Source organism: Glycine soja, chromosome 5 (assembly GCF_004193775.1).
Source record: "Glycine soja cultivar W05 chromosome 5, ASM419377v2, whole genome shotgun sequence".
NCBI lineage: Eukaryota > Viridiplantae > Streptophyta > Magnoliopsida > Fabales > Fabaceae > Glycine > Glycine soja.
Genome location: NC_041006.1, coordinates 36,191,258 through 36,216,003, shown reverse-complemented (window position 1 = coordinate 36,216,003; position 24,746 = coordinate 36,191,258). Strand labels below are relative to the sequence as shown.

Here is a 24,746-nt window from a genome sequence, read left to right as displayed (position 1 = left end):
TATAATAATAGGAATACGAACAAGAATACATTTTTTTTTGCTTCGTATACGAAAAAGAATACTGCCAGTTATTAATTAATTAATTAATTATAGTAATTGTTTCGAGTTTTGACACGTTAGCTAGATTCAGCCTACTTATTTTAAAAAAATGGACCTTCACTTATGTAGTTATGTTATCCATATGGATTTTCAGTATTAAATATAAATGAACGAGGAGGATCATTTTTGGAAAAATCAATCATTATCTAAAGCATTTTTTTTTGGAAATTTTAATTAAATTTGTTTTGACATAAAAGAAACTAATTAAAATGAATATTTGAAAATTAATTACTTAAATTAAATGTATTTTTGACATAAAATAAATTGATTAAATAAGTATTGAATGCATATTTTGAAAATTTATTATTAATAAATTTTAAATTATTAAAATGATATTTATCTAAAATAAAGATTTTTAATTTTAATAGATTGTGTAAGATAAAAAATTTATATTATTAATTAATAAAAATATTTTAAGTACAATATCTAAAATAATTTTTAATTATATGAATAATTTGGATGATGATAAAAGTATAACGTTGAGTTCTAAAATAAATTGATAAGACACATTATTACATTAATTATGTTTTAGAAAATTATAGTAGCTAGCAACACAATGTGGGCATGTGGCTTTGACTTTTTTGACTAGTACAGTTAAAAGAAATGAAATTATTAAAAAATGAAACGAAAATCAATTAATTTAAATTGCAATCTGGTCATGGGACACGTGTTGATTCAGGAATCAGCACGTAAGCCTATGGCTATAAGGATAGTATTGAGAGAGATAGTAATAGAAGGTGGGACAAAGAGAGAAAACCGAATAGAAAAGAAGGTAGCTAGCTAGGGTTTTGGCGCGAAGAAGAATGGGGAAGAAGAAGCTGGAGATAAAGCGAATCGAGAACAAAAGCAATCGGCAGATAACATTCTCCAAGAGGCGCAAAGGATTGATGAAGAAAGCCCGCGAGTTATCCATTCTCTGCGATGCGAAGTTGGCGCTGCTCATCTTCTCCAGCACCGGCAAGCTCTACGAGCTTTGCAACGGTGACAGGTACGCGCAAACCGTACATTACCTTTTATGATTTCCGTTCCGTACACCGTAGCGTAGTATATGTGTCCAACATCTTTGATTTAGTTCCGTACACCGTAGCATAGTATATGTGTCCAACGGAAATTAGTTCCGTTTTATGCCTTTTCTTCTGTACTTTGATTTGTTTGCTTTACTGTGTGCTTGCTTTCCGTTGGTTGGAAACTAAAAATGGAAATGAATGATTAACTAAACTAGTGCAAAGTGCAAAAGTAGTAACCATTAGCTAGATGAGTCTTGTCAAAGTTGTCACGGTTTTCGGAGCCTTAGGTATGGATGAAAACTACTTGTTAAAAGGAGGAGGATAATTAAGTTTGTGGTGTCAGCTCTCTGCACTGCTGCACTAGTGGAAGTCGATTTGATATAATTTGAACGTTTCTGCTGCTAGAGTTTGCTAGAAGACATTTTTTAAATCTTTTTTTTTTTACTTGAAGAAAACACTTTAAAGTGTAGAATCTACACTGTAGATAATTTATTTATTTGTGCTGGAATATATATATATATATATATATAGAACATTTTTGCTAAAGGATTTATTTATTTGAAAAGAGATTTTCAAATGTACGGATATTGCTTCCATGAGAATAATGTCAAGAAAAGGTATTTTGTTACGATAGTAAAAAGTTAATATTAAGCATCCATAATCAACTCGTCAGATTTGGCGTCCAAGGTAGACTTAAATACACATACGAAACTTCCCTACCACTATCACATACTTAGGAGTAGGAGATCTGTAAAATCGAATCTTACCCGCGTGCTGCAAAGGAGAGTGATAAGGTTTTGAAAATCTATGCAATTATTGTAAAATATTTGTGTAATATTAATCATGCCAATATCACATACACAAATTGTATGTTGCATTATTGAATAATTTTATCTCAAAATCTACTATCAATTGAATTTTCTTATCATATTTATAAATTTTATTTTAATTCAAAATTGTTTGATATTCTATTAATATACATAAAAAATTATGTAATATTTACTTTTAGAATATATAAAAATAAAAACATGTAATTACATATTTATAGTTGTTCAACTTTAATAAAATTTAATAGAAATAGTTTAAGTAATATATAATTAAAATTCAATGATTAGACTGATTTATAAAAATAACATCATTGTATATAAAATTGTTGATGGTGCAATTAATATAGCAAATGTGATTTTATGTCTTATTAAAATATATGTTTTTAGTTGTTATCATTAATTTTATTTTATAATTAAACCAATGTTTTGGTATATATAAAAAAGTTTCACGTTGTTTAGGAGTTAAAATTAATGATAGTTTATAGACACATTATCCTTAAATTCATTGAAATGTGGATAATACCTTGAATATGGTGAGCAAATGATCATGTAAAGGTTGAAACTATTTCAATATATATATGAAGTCTCATATTGATTAGAAGTCAAGGTCTTAGTTTATAAACCTTCTCCTTTGTTCTATTGAGATGTATTCTAAGGACTAAATTGTAAGAATTATGTGAGACAAAATAGGCAATACCTTAAATGTGATAAGTCTAACGATGTAACCGATTTCAAGTTAGAACCTTGACATTAGAAAGAGAGTTTAGGCCACACAAATTATAATCACACATGCCCTTTAGCCTCAATTGGAGAGTTACCATTTCGCTATTTATATTGCCCCTTAATCCATTATGCATTTTAAGAACAAAATTATGGACAAAATGAATAATATATACCTCTAATATATACCTCTAATACAATGAATTTAATGATTTGGTATGTATTTTTACTGTACCCATATACTGGTTCCCTCTCAGACCTGTTTTGTCTGAGTTTGGAATCATTGCTATGGTACCCATTCTGCTGTAATATAGTACCTCTGGTACTTCTTTACATATCTATAAAATATTATCTTTGCTGATCAAAAAAAAAAAAAAAGAAGTCAAGAATAAGTGGTGACATATAATGTAATCACACTATGCCACTCGCTAGTAATATCATTGTTGATGGATTGACAAATACACCAAATCATTAATAATTTTTCTCTATTTATAATTATTTCAATTTACATATGCATCTACTAGTATATTCTAACTTTAGTTCTCCGAGTCTAATTTATCTATTTTCTCTCCCAAATTCTTTTGCAGAGTTAAAATAGTAAATTGCATTAAGGATAGAGATATATAATAGACTAAACAAATATCAACTTATCTCTAGTGATAATTTTATTTAGATAATTTTTTCCAGTTCTATTAGAAAATAACTTTTTCCAACGCTACCCCTATAACTTATCATGTGAATGAGTGATCAAACCACAAACAATAATATTAAATACTGGAAAAGATTATGCAAATGTAATATTCATGAATAGATAGAAAGATAAATTACATCAAGAGTAGTTGATTGTTAAGTTTCCAACAAAAAGATTATGCATATGTAATATTCATAAATAGATAGGAAGGGAAATTACATCAAAAGTAATTAGTTGTCAAGTTTCCAACAAAAAGAATTTAGCCTCTCATTATCATGAAAGTTTTTACAATTACAAGAAAGAAATATTTAGTAAAAAAAAAATCTTTATTTAAACATGACTATCAAGGTCGGCACTAACACCAACTTCATTTAAGGTATCAACTTGTAGATACCAATTGTTACTATTAATCTAAATTCGTTATCATTATAGTATAATTAGGGTACAACTCCAACTCAATACAATTACTTTTGTTCTAATTAACAATCATCTGCAAATTAAGGCTTACAACTGAGTTTTCAGCTTGTTACAATTAACACGTTGAATAACCAAAAATAAATAAATTGTCATATAAACGATTTAACAATCAGAAAAAATGTTTCTAATATTAGGTGACCACGAGCAAAGAAACACTGTCAAAAAGACTTCCAATGAAAATATCAGTGTTACCAACATTATAGTAAGACTCAAACATATCCAAGGTTCATTAAAGCATTATCAACGATAGCATAAAATTTGAATTAAAGAGATCTAGAAATCTTTAGAAATAAGCTTAATTGGAAAATGAAATACTGAATCTGACTTAAAAATAGCGTTCATGTATATAGTGTGGGTGTCTGGACAAGTATAAAAAGCCTTCAGATCAACTGCATGGTCAGGGTACAGGTGTGACTTTTTCATACCCTGTACCATATCCAGGGACGTGGGAGAAGCGTCAATTGATAAATAAAAAATGTCTGAGTGGTTTAAATCCAACATACTTTAACTTCTATTTAGATAATTGGTGCAATTCCGAAACTTTGACCCGTGGTCATGTATAGAAACTCAGTGATGCCATGTGAAGAGCCAACCATTTTCAAAGCTTATTAAATCGTTTTAAGTAAAAATACAAAAATGATTTTATGAATAATACATCTTTAGTATGAGTTTTGTTATGAATCAGGCCTATCTAGGACCCAACCCGAATCCAAGTCCGGCTCCTCTAAAATGTTGACCATGCAAACTATCTCGGAGATTAAGTCACTTTATGTTATTCTAAGAACAACGAATAATTTCTCTCTTCGAATCATGGGCCTCTAGCATAGAGATCCAGTCCATCCTTACTCCTTTATATACTATTGGCATCTGTGTTATAATTACGCTCATTTATTACTATTAGTCTTTGTGTAAAGTTCTTCACTAAATTGGCATCGGAGTGTGCCTTTGCAGATACTCTTAACACCACTCATGCAGACTAGGTTCAAGAAGTTCAGACTACTACCCTCACACTTCAAGGCAAAAATCATTTATCGGTCTAGGCCTATTAGTCCCAGATAGAGAGTTTGGACCACCACTGTCAATACTTCGAATAGAACAAGTCTTTAATACCATTTCTTGAATCAATGACTCCTAAAGCTTATTAGTGTGTTTGTTTTATGGCTTTTCCGTAGAAATCCTACTTTCACAAAGGATTCATGTTCAATGAATCCGATGTGAGTTGATTCACACCCTAAGCTGTTTAGGTAAAAACAACTTAATGATTTTATGTGATATATGTGTCACATGTCTCTAATAGCATATCATGAACTAATTATCCCAAGAATTTAAACTATTAGATGAAAGCGTATCATGGTTTTATGTCAAACATGAGACAACACTTAAGCATCTTACCTTGTTCTAAAATATTGCTTAGAAGAATGGGAGCAACAAATTTAAATTACATCTCTAGAGAGGATAGTCATATATGATCTAACATTATATTATGTTATATAACCCAAAACATAGCTTAAGATGATGACGTTTTATATCTAATAATATTCAAGGAAGCCCTAAACATCGAGAAAATCTCATTTAAAGTAGTTGGCACAAATGTGTGTCTAAATGAATTTATTTCAAGTAATACTTTTTATTTTTTTATACAACTTTTTGATAGAACTTCAAATATATATATTTTTTTAAATAAAATTTCCCTAACATGTTATACAGCTGCTGCGGTTTGGTTCCTAAACATTTATTGAAGAAGCTGCTATTTGGGTGTAATTTAATAAATGCTTCTAAATCAAATTGTTGCAACGATTAATCATGTCTTGTAAGGTTCAATCGTCCGGATATTATTCGATTTCGATCCTTAGAAGAAATAATTATTGATCAAGTTTTACTTAGCTTTTGGTCAAACTTTGGATTAGTCAAAATCTCTTTCTCCTGATGAATTGGAGGATTAAGAGGAAAAAAAAACATTTGCAACTCCAAGTCACGTTCTTCTAACATCCCTAATTTTTGACTTCTCAACTGCTCACATATTATGACACTTCACACGATGGCATTTCACTCAACATCTTTGTTAATTAGAATCTTTCATAGATAGTCTTTTTTTAGACCTTGATAATTTGCTTCAGTTGCTTTGAGGATCAATGACTATGCCCAGAAACCAACATAAGACTTTTGAGGATGTTTTGTCCTCACTCACACGTTTAAGGCCAGCTATCTCATGACTATTACAAACCAAGACACTTAATTGTGGAGTTATTAAGTTATAGGCTACTTAAAAATAAATGCATCTTGTTTGTATATGTAATACCAATTAATTTCTTTAAGTCATCTTCAATTGTATAATCTCACACATATACAACATTTAGATCCCTCTCATTTTAATGTGATTTGATCGGGATCTTACAGTTATCAGGTAGAAAGACATGATCCAATTGAGGATTTTTTGAGTTTCAAGCCAATAAATAGGCCTTGAGAATCAATTTAAAAACAAGTCTATTTAATCCTGCATTTATTTATCGCTTTTCCTTACAATTTTTCTTGACTGCTTCTATTTAGTGTTTTTGTTTATAAACCTTTTTTAACCTTTACTTTTCAACCCAAACCTTTCTTCAGCAATTGGTTTTGCAGTTGGTAAGAGAGCATTGAATTTAGCTTTGATAGATGACCACTGACCAATAATTTCAAGAATACTCATGTCATGTTTACGAAGATTGAGTCCACAACTCATGACAAGTATGAAAATTGGTGTAGATGTTGTGAAGGTAAGAATCAATTGAGTCCACAACTCATGACAAGTATGAAAATTGGTGTAGATGTTGTGAAGGTAAGAATCAATTGAGTCCACAACTCATGACAAGTATGAAAATTGGTGTAGATGTTGTGAAGGTAAGAATCAATTGACTGCAATATAAAGTACACGGTAAAGCAGTATTTTTCTCCCAATTTTGTCTATCCTCCATCACATATTAAGGTTAGTGTAGAGCTGATTCTTCAACCCTTGTCCAATACACCACTTCATAACTACCTTGGACCATGAAACATAGTTGGAGGAGCCCAATAAATTCTTAATTGCAATGACAGGGGTAGAAGTGAAGGTAGAAAAAAGGCCCAGACTTGACCCAGAAACTTAATCTTTTAATTAAGTTGACCTCCAATCCAACCTATACAACTAAGGTTATAAGTCTGACAAGGTCCTCTGGAATTCAGATGTAACTGCACCGTCCTGCAGTTGTAATCCCACGGTCCAAGTTTATATGAAATATATATATATATATATATATATATATATATAACTATTATATCGTATATATGTTAACTTAAATAAATTATTTTAATAGCTGAGAGCGTCAGATCCTCTACATTATTTTTTTAAGTGTAGAATTATAGGTTAACGGTTAACCTATAGATATAATAACTTCAGAAAAAACAAGAATTGTTCCTTGCCAAAGGTAGTTAGAACATAGCCAACACGAAAGAGAGACAAATGCAAATTAGGAAAGAAGCTAAAAATCTTTGGTACTTGGCCGCAGAAGTTGAGATAGATTAGATTGTGATTGGAGATGATATCACTACAATAAGATGGTGAAATTAAAAGAATCAAATAAGAAAGATCATAGAATGCTTACGATATGATAGATATGTACATTCTGTAAAAAAAAATAGATGTATATATTTGATACAAACTTAACACATATTTATTCTACTATATTAATTAGGTTAAGCCATAATGTAATAAAACTAATACAAGTCCTGTCCATTAAAACTACTAACATAACACCAATATGATCACCCTAATGTTCTTTTTAATACTTCTACTAAACAATCATTTTATTGTTTGAGGTTGTTTTAGCTAATATGAACTAAAACAAATTCCTGAAAGGACCAGGTGTATAGTCTCCCTGGGTAAACAATTGCTAAAGCTTATCATACATTGCACTGAAATGGGATAACCTCCCCTCCCCTTGAATTTATTATTTTCATTCATCCCATTTTTGTACGCACACTAACACACTAACATTAATTTTTTAACTACTAGTGTGTTTGAATACCTCTTAGAATCAATTTTGACCCTCAAAATCATGGTGGAAAATTGAAAAAGTTGAAGCAACTATTTGTTGCTTTGGCTTTTACTTGATTTTAGAATTGATATTGACATAATTGAAAGTTAATCCAAACACAGAAACATATCCCTGGTTAGAAAAAAGACCTGTTAAGCTACTTGCACCAATGCCTATCAAATATCATGCGTAGTTGTTGTTTAGTTATTTCAATATTAGAATGAAAAATCCGTGAATTTAATGTTCTCAGTTTGGCCGAGGTCGTGCAGCGATATTGGGATAACTTAGGAGCGAGCGGTACTGACACAAAGGTACGGAACTTGTCATGTATGCTAGATTTATTGCACTTCTCATACAAGACATGATAGAGAATGAAAATCTAACCTTAGCTGCCATAAGAACATCTTGAAAGTTATCACTGTAAACATATATAAGAACTGAACTGTCTCGTGACAGTCGCTAGGTAACAAGGATGAAGAGAGCACGTAATATTGTCAAGGTATCATATAGATAGTGTGGCTAACATGGGAACTAAAATAACAAGTAGGAGACTTTCAATATGAAAGCTAGGGGTGTCGATATTACATTTCTTAATGTTACAATAAAGGTAAAGTTCTCAATACACCGAAACTTGCATATCCAAGTTTTGTTGCTTTTATCTCGGGTTCTCTCTCTCTCTCTCACTTCAAATGAAAATATGCTTTATTGTGCTTAGCTTCGCCAAGCTTGTATTTTAATTTCTTTTAGTCTAAAAGGTGGCAGAGCAAAAGAAAGTGATACATAAAATATTGTTGTTTTAGGGGAATTATTTGAAGCAAATTATGCAAAATGTTGAACTGATGCTTGGAAAAACATATCACAACCGAGATCATTGATATTATAATTATTATTTGGTCGCAGGGACTCCGCTTTGAAATTGCAGATATCTGGTCTGATGAAGCGTTTTCTCAATTGGTCCAAAGGTGATTCTTTGTATTCGTCTTCCTGCAACGTTAAGGTATGAACGAATCACTGATCTAATTAAATTTCATTGCAGCCACTTTGGTGTTTCTGAACTTGAGCATCTGAGTGTGACTGACCTTATGGAACTAGAGAAACTGGTTCATTCTGCTCTTTCGCGAATCAGATCAGCAAAGGTTTTACACTCTGTTCAGTGAACGAATTTCAATTTATTAAGTGTAAACTATACATCACTCAGCTTTGGCAATGAAAATGAAAAAAAAAAGCTGTTGTTCTAGGAATGTCATGCAAGCATATCTTCTTTATCCTCTGGGTTTCTTAAAACGAAAAAAGCACTTTAGATAGCAAACATCATTTGAGTTTTGAACATTGCATCAATGAAAAAAATCCTGTAGGGATATTTACCGGAGGGAGGATTCATTAAAATTTCTATGAAACTATTTTATATCAGTACTTTTAGGAACTGTAAAAGGACATAAAACATTTCTTGGAACTCTATCTGATAATTTAAGCTTATACTTTTAGTACAAGTTTATAGCATTTATATTATATGCCCTAGTAATTAGGCAATGTACACTTGTCAAGTCCCAAAGGCAGTTAGTAGTGATTCATCACTTTTCTTTGTCACCGGTGCACAGATAATTTCTATTATTTTCTTATACGTTTGAATACAAGATACTTCAATCACCCCCGAGTTCTTTCCCAGTTTTATTCTACTGTCTTCATTAGATTAGGACAAGAAGTGTATGCGTTAAGAGACATTATTCACTTTATTGTTGAGGCTTCTCTTAACAATAAAAAACAAGATAGCCCTATAGATGAAAGAGAAGAAATTGTTTATTTATTCAATATTATGGGTTATAATATGTATATATATATATATATATATATATATATATAAATAAATTAAAAGATAATTTTTTCTATCTTAAATGTCAATTGTATTAATACTTTCCCTCAAATTGGTAAATGTATACCAATCATATCCAACTTGCCAATAAGTTCCTAAAATCTTGTTACAGGAAGCCCGGCCCCTTGGTGAACACGTCTATGAATTGGAGTCTCGTAGGAACATTTGTTGTGACTATAAGATTGTTGTCCATTTTTCTTCGATGAAGTACCTATCAATTTCTATGTTCTTTGTTCTGTAATGCTAGGTTGAATTATGGGCCACACTAATGGCTGAATTGTTACCACAAAACAGCCTCATAAGTCCTTCCTATTTTAGTTTGAGATCATCAAGAATAATCTTCATCTATTACCTCACATATATTGTGTGTTGGAGATATAAGGTGAACTAGATGGTTAGGAAAAAAAGAAAAAGAAAAAAGAGTCATGGGTTTGACTTTCTCTATTAACAAAATTAACATTTATCTATAAAAAAACAAAATATATATTGTGTGTCATAGTTTGAAATTTTATTTATGTACTAAATTGAGCAACTACATTTTGCTTCTTACTCCTCCATGTTACTAGTTTTCCCTTAGAAACATGCACTATCCAGACGAGGTCCTTTTATTTACAACTAACTCGTCATAGTCTGCATCTATATAACCTCTATTGATAATGTATGAACGTACTTTTCTTGAACAACAATCCTTTTCTTGGATATTGAAGGATTCTATCAACTTCTTGCAGGTGCCTTTCACAAGGATCATGCATAAATTGGATGACCACATTAATAACATTAGCAATGATCTTGTTTGGAGACAAGGCTAAAAGTCCTTTTGTCAGCTTCTCTACTGGAAAAAAAATTATATTTTCAATAGATACTTTCAAAAACACTTATACCTTGTATCCAAACAGACCCATTGTCTGGTCTAATGTAAGATAAATAAATTAGCTTGTCCATGAGTCTTTGGTATTGGGACTTTTCTACTACTAGACTTTCTTCACTTCCAATCTTGTGGTTTTGCTCAATTGATACATCAGTGTATTTTCACCTACATCCCGCTGCCTTCTTATCTTTTGGTTTGTCAACTATCTCTGAGGTTGAGTTTCTTTCCAATGTCCTTATCTCTCTATTCATGGCTTGAACCCACTCATATTTCAGAGCTTCTTGGAATGAAGTAAGAGTTTTGATTTCATCAATTGTTGCAATAAAACTCTGATACGATGCAGAGAGATGGTCAGTACAAATAAACTAAGAAATAGGATAACTGATAAATGATCTTTTTTCCTTTTCTCAAACCAATGGCATGTAATCAGTAACTTTCTTAGTAATACTTTCAAGGATACACACCTCAATCAGACAATTGAACTTAACATTAGATTGACATATTTTGTACCATTGTCAAACCGAAACTCTTAATAGGCGTAACCTACACTGAACCCTGATCACATTGGCGTGGTCGAAATTTTCAAATGATGTTCCTTTGTAAAACCCGGAATGTTCTCAGTACTTTTATGTAGTGATGTGGGTGTTTGACCCAGAGCATTGTTATTAACTTTGTTTTCTGAAATCTATATTAAGTCTCCTTCGTTTTGGTATGGTAGAGGATTGCGTGGAACCGACGAGCGGAGAAGAAAAAGAAATCTCCAAGTGACGTGACGAGGAACCTGCGGGTAGCTCACAATAGGTGATGGGAGTTTATTATAAAATTCACTGTTTTAACACCATAGTTAGGGTCAGGAAACCTAGCTATGAGGATAACTGTCTGTCCCTGTTGCATGCTGATTTTTCTGTTATAAAAAACGATATTTTTAACTAATGGGATGCGATAAGATTGTTATTGATATGCATGCTGATTTTTCAGGAAAATCTATGTTTTGACAAATGGGATGCGATATATATATATATATATATATATATATATATATATGTTTTGTGATGAATGATATTGTTATGTTTATTTGATTTGTGTTGTTTGAAGACCTGTGAGTGTACCTGTGAGTGTGAATCTCAGGCATGAAAATATATATATATGTGAGTGTGTGTGTGTGTGTGTGTGTGTGTGTGTGTATATGGTGATATTGATTTGAGATGACGTTGTTAATAAAGATCATGTCAACATGAATTGATGGTATTGTTGATAATGAATATGAAATGAGGTTGTTGTTGTTGTTGATAACGTCATTGAGACGAGATGATATCTATGTTGAGAATGATGTGAAAATGGAATGTTGATTGATGTTGGAAATGCATTGGCATGTGCATGTTGTGTATGTTCGTGGGGGGCGAAATGCACTGACCTTCCAAGGTCTTTGGCACTTGCTTTGTGTCACGTTCATACATTGGATGTTGTGTATGTTCGTGAGGGGCAAAGTGCACTGACCTTCCAGGGTCTTTGACACTTACTTTGGGCCACGTTCATACGTTGTATGTAGTGTATGTCATGGGGGTAGAGTGTACTGACCTTGTCGAATGACCCAGACGTGGGTGACAAGCGTGGTTAGAGAATCTAATCATTTCTGAGGGGATGCTTAGGCGCTTTAATTGGTCCATGGTCTTTGGCACTTACTTTTGGTCATGTTTATAGCTCATACGACACAGGAAATAGAGTAACTGTGGCAGAGTGTACTTTGTACTGAGGGGGCTTATCACCTGGTAGGGAACTCCTTTGGGCTCCCAGGTTGATCACCTATGGGAGGGGGGCAATTACGTGCACAATCGAGTGGTCTCGACGAACTCTGCATGGTTTCCTAAGTGAGAGTGTCGTGTGAACACGCTTAGGCTATTTCCTGAGATTTGGTTGTTGTTGGTACGTACCACATTGCATCTGAGAGTTGAGTCAGGTGCATGCATCATTTTGTGCAGTCCTGATTGGATCCGTGGATGGATGATGAGAAATTGTTGAATGTGGATGATGAATAATTGTTGGATGTGAGCGTTGAATAATGAATGTTGTGTAAGCTCATAATGTTTGCCTATGTTTCTTGCTAATTGTGGTTATTTGAATTTGATATTGGTTCTTTTTATAATGAATTCACCATCGTGTGGTTGATACCTGTGATGATCACGAACATTGTTCGTGAGAGTAGAATGGCAGCAGAAGGATGCCAGAAGTGAGATTCTGGTGAGGAGCCGCCGAGCCGACGTGATGACGTTAACATTATTTTGGAAGAGAGTTGTGTTTTGTAATCAACTCCTCCATAGTTGGTTTTAAGTTTTATTTTGTTGAGTTAAAGATGTAAAACTTGGATTTTAATTATATTTATGAACAGATTTAATTTTCGTTTATGTGTATGACGTGTACCGAGTTATTGTTTCTATATAATTATGTATATTCACTTAAGTAATAGCGTGTTGTTGGATGAATGTATGTTGGGGAGAAATTACTTCTATCTTCATAACAAAATTAAGGGAGTTCTTTTTATAAAAAATTGAAATTATCGCATATTAGAGTGTTGATATCGTAGCGACGAGGCGGGTCGTTACAAGAAGGGACTGAATAGTTTAGCCAAGAAGGATATGCTTCCAGGATTGAAGAATGCAAATTTAGAGAAATGTTCTCATTGCATGGTTGGTAAGTAAACTAGAGTATCCTTCAAGAAACATCCTTCCAGAAAATTTGAGTTGCTTGAATTGGTGCATTCAGACATTTGTGGCCCTTTAAAGGTAAAATTCTTTAGTGGTATACTTTATTTTGTTACCTTCATTGATGGTTGTTCCAGGAAACTTTGGGTCTATGCTTTGAAGACAAAAGACCAAGTTCTTGAGAAGTTCAAGGAGTTTCATGTCTTAGTTGAGAAGCAGTCAGGCAAGAAGCTGAAACGCATTCGTACTGACAATGGTGGTGAGTATTATGGACCATTTGATGTCTACTGCAAGCAGCATGGCATTGCTCATGAGAAAACCCCTCCTAAAACTCCTCAACTAAATGATTTGGCGGAGAGGATGAACAGGAGGACATTGATTGAGAGAGTAAGATGTATGCTCTCTGAAGCAAAGTTACCTAAGCACTTCTAGGGTGAGGCACTGTACACGGCGGTGCATGTTATCAATCTTAGTTCTGTTGTTGCTTTGAATAGTGAGGTGCTGAACAAAATTTGGTTTGGCAAGAATGTGAAGTATGATCACTTAAGAGTTTTTTATTGCAAGGCTTTGGTGCATGTTCCAAAGGATGATAAATCCAAGTTGGATGCAAAGTCAAGGCGGGGTATCTTCATTGGTTATGGTGAGAATGAATTTGGTTACAAGTTCTATGATCATGTTGAGAAGAAGCTTGTTAGAAGTCGTGATGTGAAATTCATGAAAGACCAAACAATTGAAGGCATTAATAAGGTGGAGAAGTCTACACCCAAGGAAGACAATGGTGTGGCTGATTTTGAACCAGTTCAGCCGCCTATTCAGAATCTGAATACTGATGTTCAGAATGATGTTGGTGTCCAGTAACCTAGAGGTGAGGTAGATGTTCCTGCTCATGATGATGAAGAGCAGCATGACATATCACAAGATGAAAATCTTGGTGATGCTACCGAACCACTTCAAGTTCAACTCAGGAGATCCAACAGGGAGAGACAACCTACTAGGAGGTGTTCTACTAATGAGTATGTGATCCTAACAAATGAGGGAGAACCTGAGTGCTTTGGAGAGGCCATGGAAAGTGAAGAAAAGAGAAAGTGGCTGGATGCAATGAAGTTTGAAACTTGTTGTGAGATCGTCGGTTTGACGGTTACCTCCACATAGTTGTGAGAGGGAGATTTGTTGGATTTTTTGGGTTCCCTTCCTATGTGAAGTAAAGACTCAAATGAGAAAGTTCATTTTGTCTCTTATTTAAGTGGAGAGAGGTCAAATTAGGGTGAGAGAGAGACTTATTTGTGATGAAAAAATGATTACAAAACATTAAGAGAGAAATGAGAGGAAAATCATTATGATTTTCGCACACTCACCAGAGAGCATTTTTTCAGATTACAGTTGCAAATTCGTTCACCGCTGGATTAGGATGATTTTTGGACAGTAGATTCTACACGCGATATTTTAAATTGTCTAGTTGGATTGTCAAAACGATATCTGAAAAGGGAGATAAGTGTTTCACATTCTCTTCTCTGCATTTTGGGGTTTGATCTTCTTGTCTCTATTGTAAGCATTGGTGTTCTGTTTTGATTTGGCTGCTTGTAGTACGTTTCAGTGTACTTGTTGGAGACTCTCTTGTACCTTTATTTTGATTATAGTGGAGTTATTTATTTGGTCTGAACAACCCGTGACTTTTACCCTTGCATTGAGGGATTTTTCATGTTAAACAAATTGTGTCTCTTGTGTGCTCTTGGTTTTATTCTGTGCTCTATATATTATTGGTGTTCCTTACATGTTCTTACAAGTTTGGAGGAATTTATTTCCACTGCCTATTACTTTGTTATTGAGTTTGTTATTGTGTTGGTCTTTATTCCCCATCAGACTGGTATCAGAGCCGATGGTTCGACTTGATGACCAACTCAAGATGAGTAAGATGGCGGCGATGGATCCAGTTTAGGGATCCCGTGTATCGAAAGTCTTCCTGATGGTGGGTCCAGGCGGCGTGTCCCGTGGGTGAAGTGACGATGCAAGTACCTAGAGCATGTAGGCTCTAATGACTACCATAGAATACTCTGGATGATAATGACTTCCACTTAAGGGGGAGGTTACCATGTGGAAGAGACTCATACTTGAGGGAAAGATTGTTGGAATACTAGTGTGAGGTGAAGTCCCACATTGAGTAAAAGTGAAAAAGTTGAACACCATATAAGTAAGGAGAAGACCCATAAACCTGAACCTTAAGGTTTTGGATTAAAGTGTGGTGTTAAGTTTTCTTATGCGGTTGCTCATGGCTCATTGGTGTAAATCTCCCCAGTGTTTAGCATTGATTACCCAACATATATGACAGATTAAACTGAGGTGAGTAGGTTTCTTAGCAAGGTATCAAAGCCTCTTTCAACTAACTAGTTGGCAAGTTTTTGTCCTGCATTCTTCATCCTTGAATGAAAGTTGAGTCTTTAACTTGTCCTATAATTTCAACTCTGATGGCTCCAAATGCCGGAGGTGACTACTTCATCCTAAGCTCAATTCTTCCCCAGCCGCTTCCCTGCACTTTTACCTAACTTCTTCCCAAACAGATATTAGACCTCCTTCTTCTCAATAAAAACATTCTCTTTTTTTTTTACAAAATAAGGTGAGCTTATTTTTTATCTTTACTTCAAGGACCAAAGGCTTTGCTCTGGTGTCGTGCTTGAGATATATATCAAAATAAATACTGGTATTTTTAACTGCTTAATTTGGTTCTCTTCTCTGTTTAAATCACTATCATTTAGAACCAATTATTCTGGGCGTGAAATGTTTATACTATGAAGATCCCTTCAATTCTAGTGATGGTGTTGTATATCATCCTGTTTGCGTAAGAGATTACTAGTATAATGATATATGACATTACTAGTATCGCCATTCTGTTGCAAGCTCAATTTGCGGTTTAACCGTTTGCTTAAGTTCTTTTTGTTGTTAAGTGTTAACTAAAGGTCTATTTTAGAAAACTCATTCTCTCTTGAACTACTGAAGTTTATCTGATGAAGATTTCCCCGTGACTTTTGACTTATGGCAATTGCGGCCAGAGCAACAAATGTTAAAATTTCAATTGAGGATGCAGTTGTTCTCATTAGCTCCACCTTTTTACATTTAAGACTGTTCTAATGCAGAAGTTTTTTTATGCAGATGCGATTGATGATGGAATCTGTAGAGAATCTTAAGAAAAAGGTATGCAGTTGGTAAGAGTTTCTCGATTTTGTATGTTTGATAACCACTTATATGGATCGATCACCACCCCCCACCCTCCCCTGCTTTAATCTGAACTAAAAAATTAAGGATAAGTTAATTTGTTTGGTTGACTAATTGGATAGAACTAATCATCATTCATCATACTAGCAAATTATGTCCAGGACACGTTTAATATCTCGGTGCTATGCACAACGCCTCAAATTTTAGATGTAGAATAATTCAAATTCCTCATGTTGAGTATGGCAATTAAAATTTATTCACATTAAAGTATGAATATATATATATCCATACAAACTGATGGTACTAACACACACCAGAGTACCAGACACGACACTAAAGTTCCAAGATATTCACAATCACATATAGATATTTTGCAATCTCAGGATCAGAAAAAGATACTTTGCAATTTGTATCATTATCATGCCACTTTATTAGAGACAAATTATAACTAGAAATATTCTAAACAATATACCAGATAATGTGAAGAGCCGTGTTTATTTATTTCCACACATTCATATGCAATTACATAATCGTACCGTTTCCTTTTTGTCTGAATATCAAACTAGGTCGATTAAGAATGATAAACAGTGGATCAAAGTTCAATTATGGTTTGTTAACATTTTTTCTTTCTTTTTTTTAACACTTGCTGCTTCAAGCAGGAACATATCTTGAGAAATGAAAATGAGCTTTTGGAGAAACAGGTAAAAATGTATACAAAGTCATGCACTGAAAGTTATATGTCAATACTATCATTCTATGTGGTGAACATACTTTTTTTTTACTCAATTCTTGAACTCAGTATAAATAAATAGAAAGGCAATATTAATTAAGGCTGAATACACCCTAATTTATGCATTTAAATGACACTCATAAAAACACTATGATTGGCCTAGTGGTAGAGGTTGGGATAGATATGCAAAAACTTAGATTTGATCCTCATTATTGTCATCATACACCAAAGAATACGGGAGGAATCTTGTACATTCTGTTGTAACAAAAAAAGCATACGGAATTTTAGACTAAAATTTGCGTTAAATACTTTCGAAGGAGCCTATTAGTTGAACATGGTGCATAAATTATTGTAATTTTTGGTATTTATCTTTGATTATCTACAAATAACAAATGTTAAATCCTTTCTAAAACTTATCTAAGTCGTTATCTTATACTAATTTAAACTAGTTATCGGATCAGTCAGTTAACTGGTGAGCCCATTCGAGCTGCAATTTATAGATTATAACAGTGAACATACTCTTTATCCCAATAAAACTAATATAGACATTCTAATTTCTATCAATAATAGTTTTTTCACCTGTTGCAGATTGAGGCACAGAAAAAAGCTGATGACGTCAATAACGTGGTGACACGGTTTATTGACTATGATCAAACAGATCGGGTGACGCATAATCTGCTCCCTGGTTTGTAAATGCAGCTGAAAGCCACCACTATGGATATAACTTGCACGAATTTTCCAATTGTGTGCTTAATACATGCATAGGGAACTATGCCATGGTTTAGCTACTTGCCTTCTGTTATTTCTATTCTGGTTGAAACATGGACCATCTAGAGAAGCTCTTAAACATAATGTTGCCGTGGGGAAGTTTGCTTCAGCTACTAGTCTGTGCCTAATTAAATTAGTGACATATTATATACCATATGCTTTAATTTCCGGCATAATATATATATATATATATATATATATATATATATATATATATCCTAAAAAGGCAAGGCTCTTTCCGCGATAATATTGATAATATCATATCAAATGTCAATTAAGTTAAGCAATGCCAAAGTCAACAGTTTAGTCAATTTCCTGTAATGTACGCTACCAACACTCCAACAGCAATGAAAGTAACATGACATTGACGCTGATAATATATTCAGAAAGGAATAATAACAAATATTAAAAATTGGACAGCACTTTGAGCTACTACCACGGCCATTTTCTATTTAGGACACATGAATGGGCAGTGGAGTGGAGTTTCTCACCTAATAAATTTTGTGCGTACCAGCGAACCAGTTCCCCGCATGCTCCAATTATGTAGCTGTAATAATTAATCATGTGCAACTGAATTATGAAACTCGTATATTAAAATCAAAGTAGCATATGGATCGGGGTCTCATCTGCCCAGAATTAGATAGGCATCATGGTATTTTAAGAATAATTTTTATCAATTATTTCGTTCAATATAATTCTCTTTATATGCAAACTTTTAATGGTTTGATTATTAATATTTTAATATTATCTCAAATAACATGCATACTAAAATTTAGCAAATTAAGTGCTATTTTTAGTTAAATAATTTTACTAATTTTTTATTTAAATAATTTAATCCCACTCCCATAAGTATATTTCCTTCACACTTAATTATAAACAACCGAAAACTACCCTTCAATTAATTGAGCTTTTATTTTTAATAATTTCTTTTTATTCTTAATATCAAATTTAGGATGCTTTTAAGAAAAAATATGATTAATAAAATTAAATAATATTAACTCATTTTTATAATTTTTCAAAAATTAACTTTCTTAGTACAAAAATTAGTTAATTTTGTTTAGTTGCCTCTTGAGAAATTAATATCTCACCAGAAGTGTTAAGAATATTCTCTAATAGAACCTTTTTATTATTCTGTTGATTAAAATTTATTAAAAAAATATAATATTACAAAAAAATTATTAAATATGAAATTATTTTTATAATTTTTAATAAATTTAGCTAACAAAGTATAGACATAAAAATATGTATGAGAATATATTAGTATTAGTAACATTTATCGTATTATTGTCTGATAGGAAATATGCCAATAATTAAGCCGAAAAAAAAATATATTAAATAATGTCCAAAACCAAACAAAAAGGTTAATATTAAAAAATAAGGGCCATGAGGTCCCACACAATTTATTACTTCCCAGCTTGTGTGCCCTGCCTCCAAGGCGTGATAAGCATGGGGGCAGTTGGGGTTTGATGTAAGTATATATGAAAACTATCAATGGTAGAACATTTATTCATTAAAAAAGTTTCCGTTTAAATAAAGTAAGTATTTGTAAGATTTATTATAGTTTATAAAAACAAATTGAAAGTTTTAAAATTATTTTATAATTAAGTCAAGAAAATTATTTGTAATATTTTTATAATTAAGATTAAATTAATAATTTGTTTTATTTAAGTTATGTATTTTATTTGTATTTAATGTTCCTTTTATTAGTTTTTCATTATTAATATTAAAAGTATAATAATATTCATATTTTATTACTTCCAAATAATATATACTAAAGAATATATTTAAATTAATCAAAATATATGTGTGACATGCAAAGATAAGAGTGCTTGAATTTTTCTCACATAAATATATAAAAATATATATGTGTGGACAAGCTTACTGATTATGCTTATACAGAGAGGGTAGACTTAGTGATTCTTAAGCATTATCCTTCGTTTTTTAAGGACTTGTTGTTGAATGATGCTAGAGAAATTTGTTTTCCTTGTGCGGGTGTTTTGTAGTTTTTTTTTGGGTATTTTTTCCTGTATATATTAAAAAAATTAAGGATGTTGCTAGGTGCACCCAGCAATTTTGTTGGTGCACCCAGCACTTAAATGTAAAAAAACTTTATTATTCCTGGCATTTTTTTAAAAGGTTTTGGTGCACCCAGCTTGTTTTTCTCTTCGACTTTTGGCATTCTTCTTCCTTTCTTCCTCACGCAGCTCCCGCTTCGTCTTCTTCTTTCTTTCTTTTTTGTCACGACAAGCTTCTTCACCCAGTGCATTCCTGCGCCGTCGTGGTGTGTTGGTCCACTTCTTGTTGAGGTCACGTCCCTTGCTGTGTTCGTGTTCTTCTTCTTCAGCTTGCGGCATTGTCGAGGTAAGTCACTCTCCTGTGTTTGTGTTTCCATTGATGTTGTATGTGTGTGGTTGATCCGCATATGCATAACGTGAATGTAGATGGTCCGCATTAGTGTGAGATGATCCACATAGGTTGAAGCTTAATGCGGATCAAGATGATCCGCAAGCAGAATGCGAATGAAGTTCTACCGCATGCTTCACGCGGATCAAGTTGATCCGTAGGATTAATGCGGATCAACTTGATCCGCGTGAAGCGTTGAGAATATTTTTTAATTTTAAAAATTGTCAATTAGGTTATATTTTATGAAAAATGATTTTTATTAAGGTTTATGCTTATTTTTTAGGCATTTAGGCTTATGTGAAACACACATTAAGCTTGGTTTGTAATAGTAAAGCTTGTAATACTACAATACTCCTTATTGTTGTTTTTGTTGGTACTTCACATCCAGCATTCACTGTATAGAACAACTTGTAACTTCCAAATTCATGTATTTAAGCATAGCTCCCATGCCATTCTAAGTTAGATAGCCAACAAACAAAGTTGAATGAGCTTTTACTCAATTAAGTCCCTTTATGGTTGCAAATTAATAGAACAGTCCTCTTTATGACCACTATCAAACTCATTAATTAGTGTAATCAAGATACTTGTATTAAGAAGAATGGTTTTATTGATGACCATTCCTCTTTACTGATTAGGCTAAAAACAAACATTAAGCATAAAAGAAGAACAATAAGAATCTTTAATTGGAATAGAAACAAGGTAGAAATCACACGAAAGGGACCAATTACATTAAATCCCAACAAAAGAGAACAATTAACTACTAACCATGAAAGAATAAGCATTTGATGGAGAAATAATCATTCCAAAGTCCAAACCCAAACACAACACCAAATTTCTCGAAACCAAACCAAATCAAATTTCGAAAACCATCACAATGCAACAATTCTTGCTTAGGCTATCTTTCTTGATTTGTTTCATTAGGCATGTACTAGTTCTACTAGTACTTTTACCATCACAATGCAACAATTCTTGCTTAGGCTTGTACTAGTTCTACTAGTAATTTTACCTAATTAATTTCCAATAGGATAATGATAGTGTAAATAACATTAAGCCAAACATGATGTTACCCAATTATGATCAATTAGGTAATCAAAGCTTGTCAAATTATGTGTGAAACAACACTTTCTTCATGTTGTTATTTCCTTATTGCTTTCTACTTCTAGTTCCACAATCAGTATCATCATTGTCAGGTTTTCCCATATTCACCTTCAAATTGGTGTTTGTCAACCTCAATCACTTGACTATGGAACAAGCACCATTGGAAGGCCACCACTTATTATTAATTGTTATTCTTGTTTCCACATGCACCACCACTTTCTCGCTTCTTCTTATCTGATAGTAAAATGGGAAGTTTTTGGTCTTAATCATGCTTTCTGTTATGCTATAATAATCACCACATGTAGATATTAATGTAAGGTTTTCTTCTCCTCCCAAATAAAGAAAGGAAACACACACACATTCAACTCATATTTAGTTAATTAAGTTCCTTTATGGTTCCTTTATGGTTATTTGGCCAAAGTGATTTTATTGTTAATTAACAAGTATAATCCCTAGTTAACAAGCATAATGCGTAGTTAATGCTTATTAACACACCTTTTAGACACATTCAAAATCATAACCTACAAGTATAACACCCATCATTTGTTTAGAAAATGAGAAAAAGGAAATTGCTTTGGCAAATTTGCTTGCGTCTAATAGCACAACATTTGCAGATCATGGTTAAGACTAGAGGATTAGGCAGTGCGTTAGGTAGGGTTGGTGTCAGAGGTATAGGGAGAGGAGGGGATGGTGATGATACTGACGGTGCTCCCCAGCGCCAATGGCCGACTGCATCGGCACGCAGGCGACGGGTACCAGTCATTCTTGACGATTATGTGCCTGTGGTACCTACGGACTCGCCTACGGTACCAGAGGCAAAGGCTGTTGTAACTGGGGATGAGCCCATGGTAGATGCTGCCGCACAAGACACCGGTGTAGAGACTGACGCACAGAATATCGGTGCAGAGACTAACGGGGACGAGCCTGTGGGATTTCTTGGTGGACCCAGGGACCCATCAGTGCTTACAGAGTATGCTGACCATGTTGCGGGCAGCGTATGGTCTGGACAGGTATTTATAAGATTAAAGTTAGTTAACTTTTATTTTTATTTTTGAGTTTTTGGTTACTGATTGACGTTATTTGAACAAAATATGTGTTCCTTTGTACTTCAATTCAGGAACATCTTGAGTTGAAGTTATGCTCCCATGGGAGGAAGGTGCATAACTTGGGTAGACCTGTTCCTGCAATTGAAGACATGATTGTTGGGACAGGATTAAGTCCTTTGATCACGTGTTCAATAAACACCGGTGATCAGGGACTTATATCCTTCTTTGTGGAGAGGTGGCACCGGGAGACTTCTAGTTTCCATCTTCCTATGGAGGAGATGTCGATCACACTGGACAATGCCGCGTCTCTTTTCCATTTGTCTATCGTTAGCGCATTCCATGACTTCCAGCCTCTGCGCACCGACGAGGCGGTGATGCTATTGGTTAAGTTACTGATGGTCTCAGCAGAGGTAGTCATGGCCGAGACAGGCCAATGTGGTGGACCATATGTACGCCTGTACTGGACAGCTGCCACTCGCGCTTATCTTCTACATCTTTTGGGTTACACTTTTTTTGCTAATAAGAGTGTAACCCATGTTCATGTCTCACACTTACTGGCCCTGCGTGACCTTACTCTTGCTGGGCGGTATGCATGGGGAGCTGCTGGCCTCGTCCATATGTACGATTAGCTTAATGATGTCAGTCTCAGCACCAGCCGACAGCTTGCTGGTTACATCACCTTGTTACAGGTAATTAACATGTATTTCATAATTTATTTACAAAAATGTTTTAATGAGTGTATATTTAATTAACATGTATGATTTTCGTGTAAACCCTGTAGTGTTGGATATACAAGCACTTTCCGTCAGTTGCGGAGTGCAATACTGATCTGGACTACGACGAGGTATCATCACGTGTGTGTCGGTGGATTGCGACGAAGAAGACTGTGAAGAAGGTATCTACAGCGACGTACAGGCAGCACCTGGATCGTTTAAGGATCCCAAATGTCTGTTGGATGCCATATGCAGAGCACTGACCTGTGCAAGACTTTCATCTGATTTCGCGCTTCTCGGGACAGCTCCGTCGGGGGGTTGTTGTTGTCAGATACAGACCGGAGAGGGTTATGCTCCAGTTCGACTACGTCCAGTGCATTCCTACACATCATGTCCATTCATGGGTGTCATATGATGACGTGGACGATACTTGGACGCACTACTCAGACCATCTGGCAGCAGTAGGTGATCTATGTGTTGTGCCAGGTCAGTGTGCGCTTGATTACATGGACTGGTTCTTCGTCATATCGCATTTATTCATGACTGCGCCACAGACGGATCCTTCTCGAGATGCATATGTGACGCAACCCAGTCATATCCCTCATGAGGCAACATCGGCATCGACACATGCAGATCCTGATGCGGACGAGCCCAGACATGCAGTGGTAAGTGTTACTATTTGGTTAGATGTATGTCATTTACTTCAATTATTTTAAAATTAATTTGTATAATTCGTTTGTTTTCTATTTAACAGAAGGCTTGCCATGCGATTGCGGAGGCGTTGGAGCAACATCTAAATGCGCCAGGCACATCCACACATGAAGAGGTCATCCAAAAATGCCTTAGGATTGTCAGGGGTGTCACAGAAGACCGCAATGTGTATGTGAGGTCTCGACATAGGCGCCGCCCGGATCAACAATAGTTTATTCACACTTTAGATATCATTAGTTTTTGACTATGTATTTGACTTAACATTTTGTATATTTTAAGTTATTTTGATTAATAATATTAGTTTATAATATTAGTGTTATTTTGTCAATTATGTTTAAATTACTTGATCCGAAATTTATACCAAATTCATTCGAAATTCATCGACATATTATGAATGGAAGTAAGTAAATTAGAAATGTTAAACTAATATTACAAATGCCATTTAAAATTAAGTTTCAATAAAGTTAAACTTTTTTAAAAAAATTCAGTCTCTTGCGGATCAAGTTGATCCGTGGAAAACTTGCGGATCAAGTTGATCCGTGGAAAACTCACAGATCAACTTGATCTGTGTTTGGTCCGCCTGTGTTACACGGATTAACTTAATCCGCAGGAGTCTTTCGCAGATCAAGTTGATCCGCATGAGTCTTTCGCAGATCAAGTTGATCCACGAGTTTTCCACGGATCAACTTGATCCGCACAACGAAATATTGGAGGAACATTTTTGGCATTTTTAAGTGATGCTGGGTGCACCTAACAACACCCA

At 34.0% G+C, this 24,746-nt stretch overlaps 3 protein-coding genes and 1 long non-coding RNA gene across 11 annotated transcripts; 3 read left to right on the top strand and 1 right to left on the bottom strand.

The window, feature by feature from the left end:
* The first annotated feature begins 818 nt into the window (after nucleotides 1–818).
* On the top strand, nucleotides 819–18,185 carry LOC114412841 (MADS-box protein FLOWERING LOCUS C-like). Of its 8 annotated transcripts, XR_003666833.1 has the most exons (9): nucleotides 819–1,087; nucleotides 8,121–8,181; nucleotides 8,771–8,832; nucleotides 8,907–9,006; nucleotides 11,327–11,409; nucleotides 15,168–15,644; nucleotides 16,452–16,493; nucleotides 17,174–17,215; nucleotides 17,833–17,849. XR_003666833.1 is itself a non-coding variant. In XM_028376917.1 (7 exons), the coding sequence occupies exons 1-7, from the start codon at nucleotides 903–905 to the stop codon at nucleotides 17,935–17,937; spliced, it is 600 nt and encodes a 199-aa protein (XP_028232718.1). In that variant the 5' UTR covers nucleotides 819–902; the 3' UTR covers nucleotides 17,938–18,185. The 8 variants fall into 8 exon arrangements, 6 of the variants coding, with proteins under 6 accessions (XP_028232718.1, XP_028232721.1, XP_028232722.1 ...); XR_003666834.1 differs by lacking the exon at nucleotides 15,168–15,644 and having other exon boundaries at nucleotides 17,833–17,872; XM_028376917.1 differs by lacking the exons at nucleotides 11,327–11,409; nucleotides 15,168–15,644 and having other exon boundaries at nucleotides 17,171–17,215; nucleotides 17,833–18,185.
* On the bottom strand, nucleotides 8,350–17,929 carry LOC114412842. The gene is made up of 2 exons (XR_003666835.1): nucleotides 17,824–17,929; nucleotides 8,350–9,016 (listed from the first exon to the last, which is right to left on the bottom strand). It is a non-coding gene; the product is annotated as an uncharacterized LOC114412842 (long non-coding RNA).
* A 3,945-nt stretch (nucleotides 18,186–22,130) lies between the features above and the next one.
* LOC114411355 (protein MAIN-LIKE 1-like) lies at nucleotides 22,131–23,188 on the top strand. The gene is made up of 2 exons (XM_028375061.1): nucleotides 22,131–22,523; nucleotides 22,631–23,188. Exons 1-2 carry the CDS (start codon nucleotides 22,131–22,133, stop codon nucleotides 23,186–23,188), a joined length of 951 nt encoding a protein of 316 aa, XP_028230862.1.
* Nucleotides 23,189–23,195: 7 nt separating this feature from the next.
* On the top strand, nucleotides 23,196–24,194 carry LOC114411354. Its single transcript, XM_028375059.1, has 4 exons — nucleotides 23,196–23,228; nucleotides 23,341–23,454; nucleotides 23,578–23,937; nucleotides 24,027–24,194. The coding sequence occupies exons 1-4, from the start codon at nucleotides 23,196–23,198 to the stop codon at nucleotides 24,192–24,194; spliced, it is 675 nt and encodes a 224-aa protein (XP_028230860.1).
* Nucleotides 24,195–24,746: the final 552 nt, after the last annotated feature.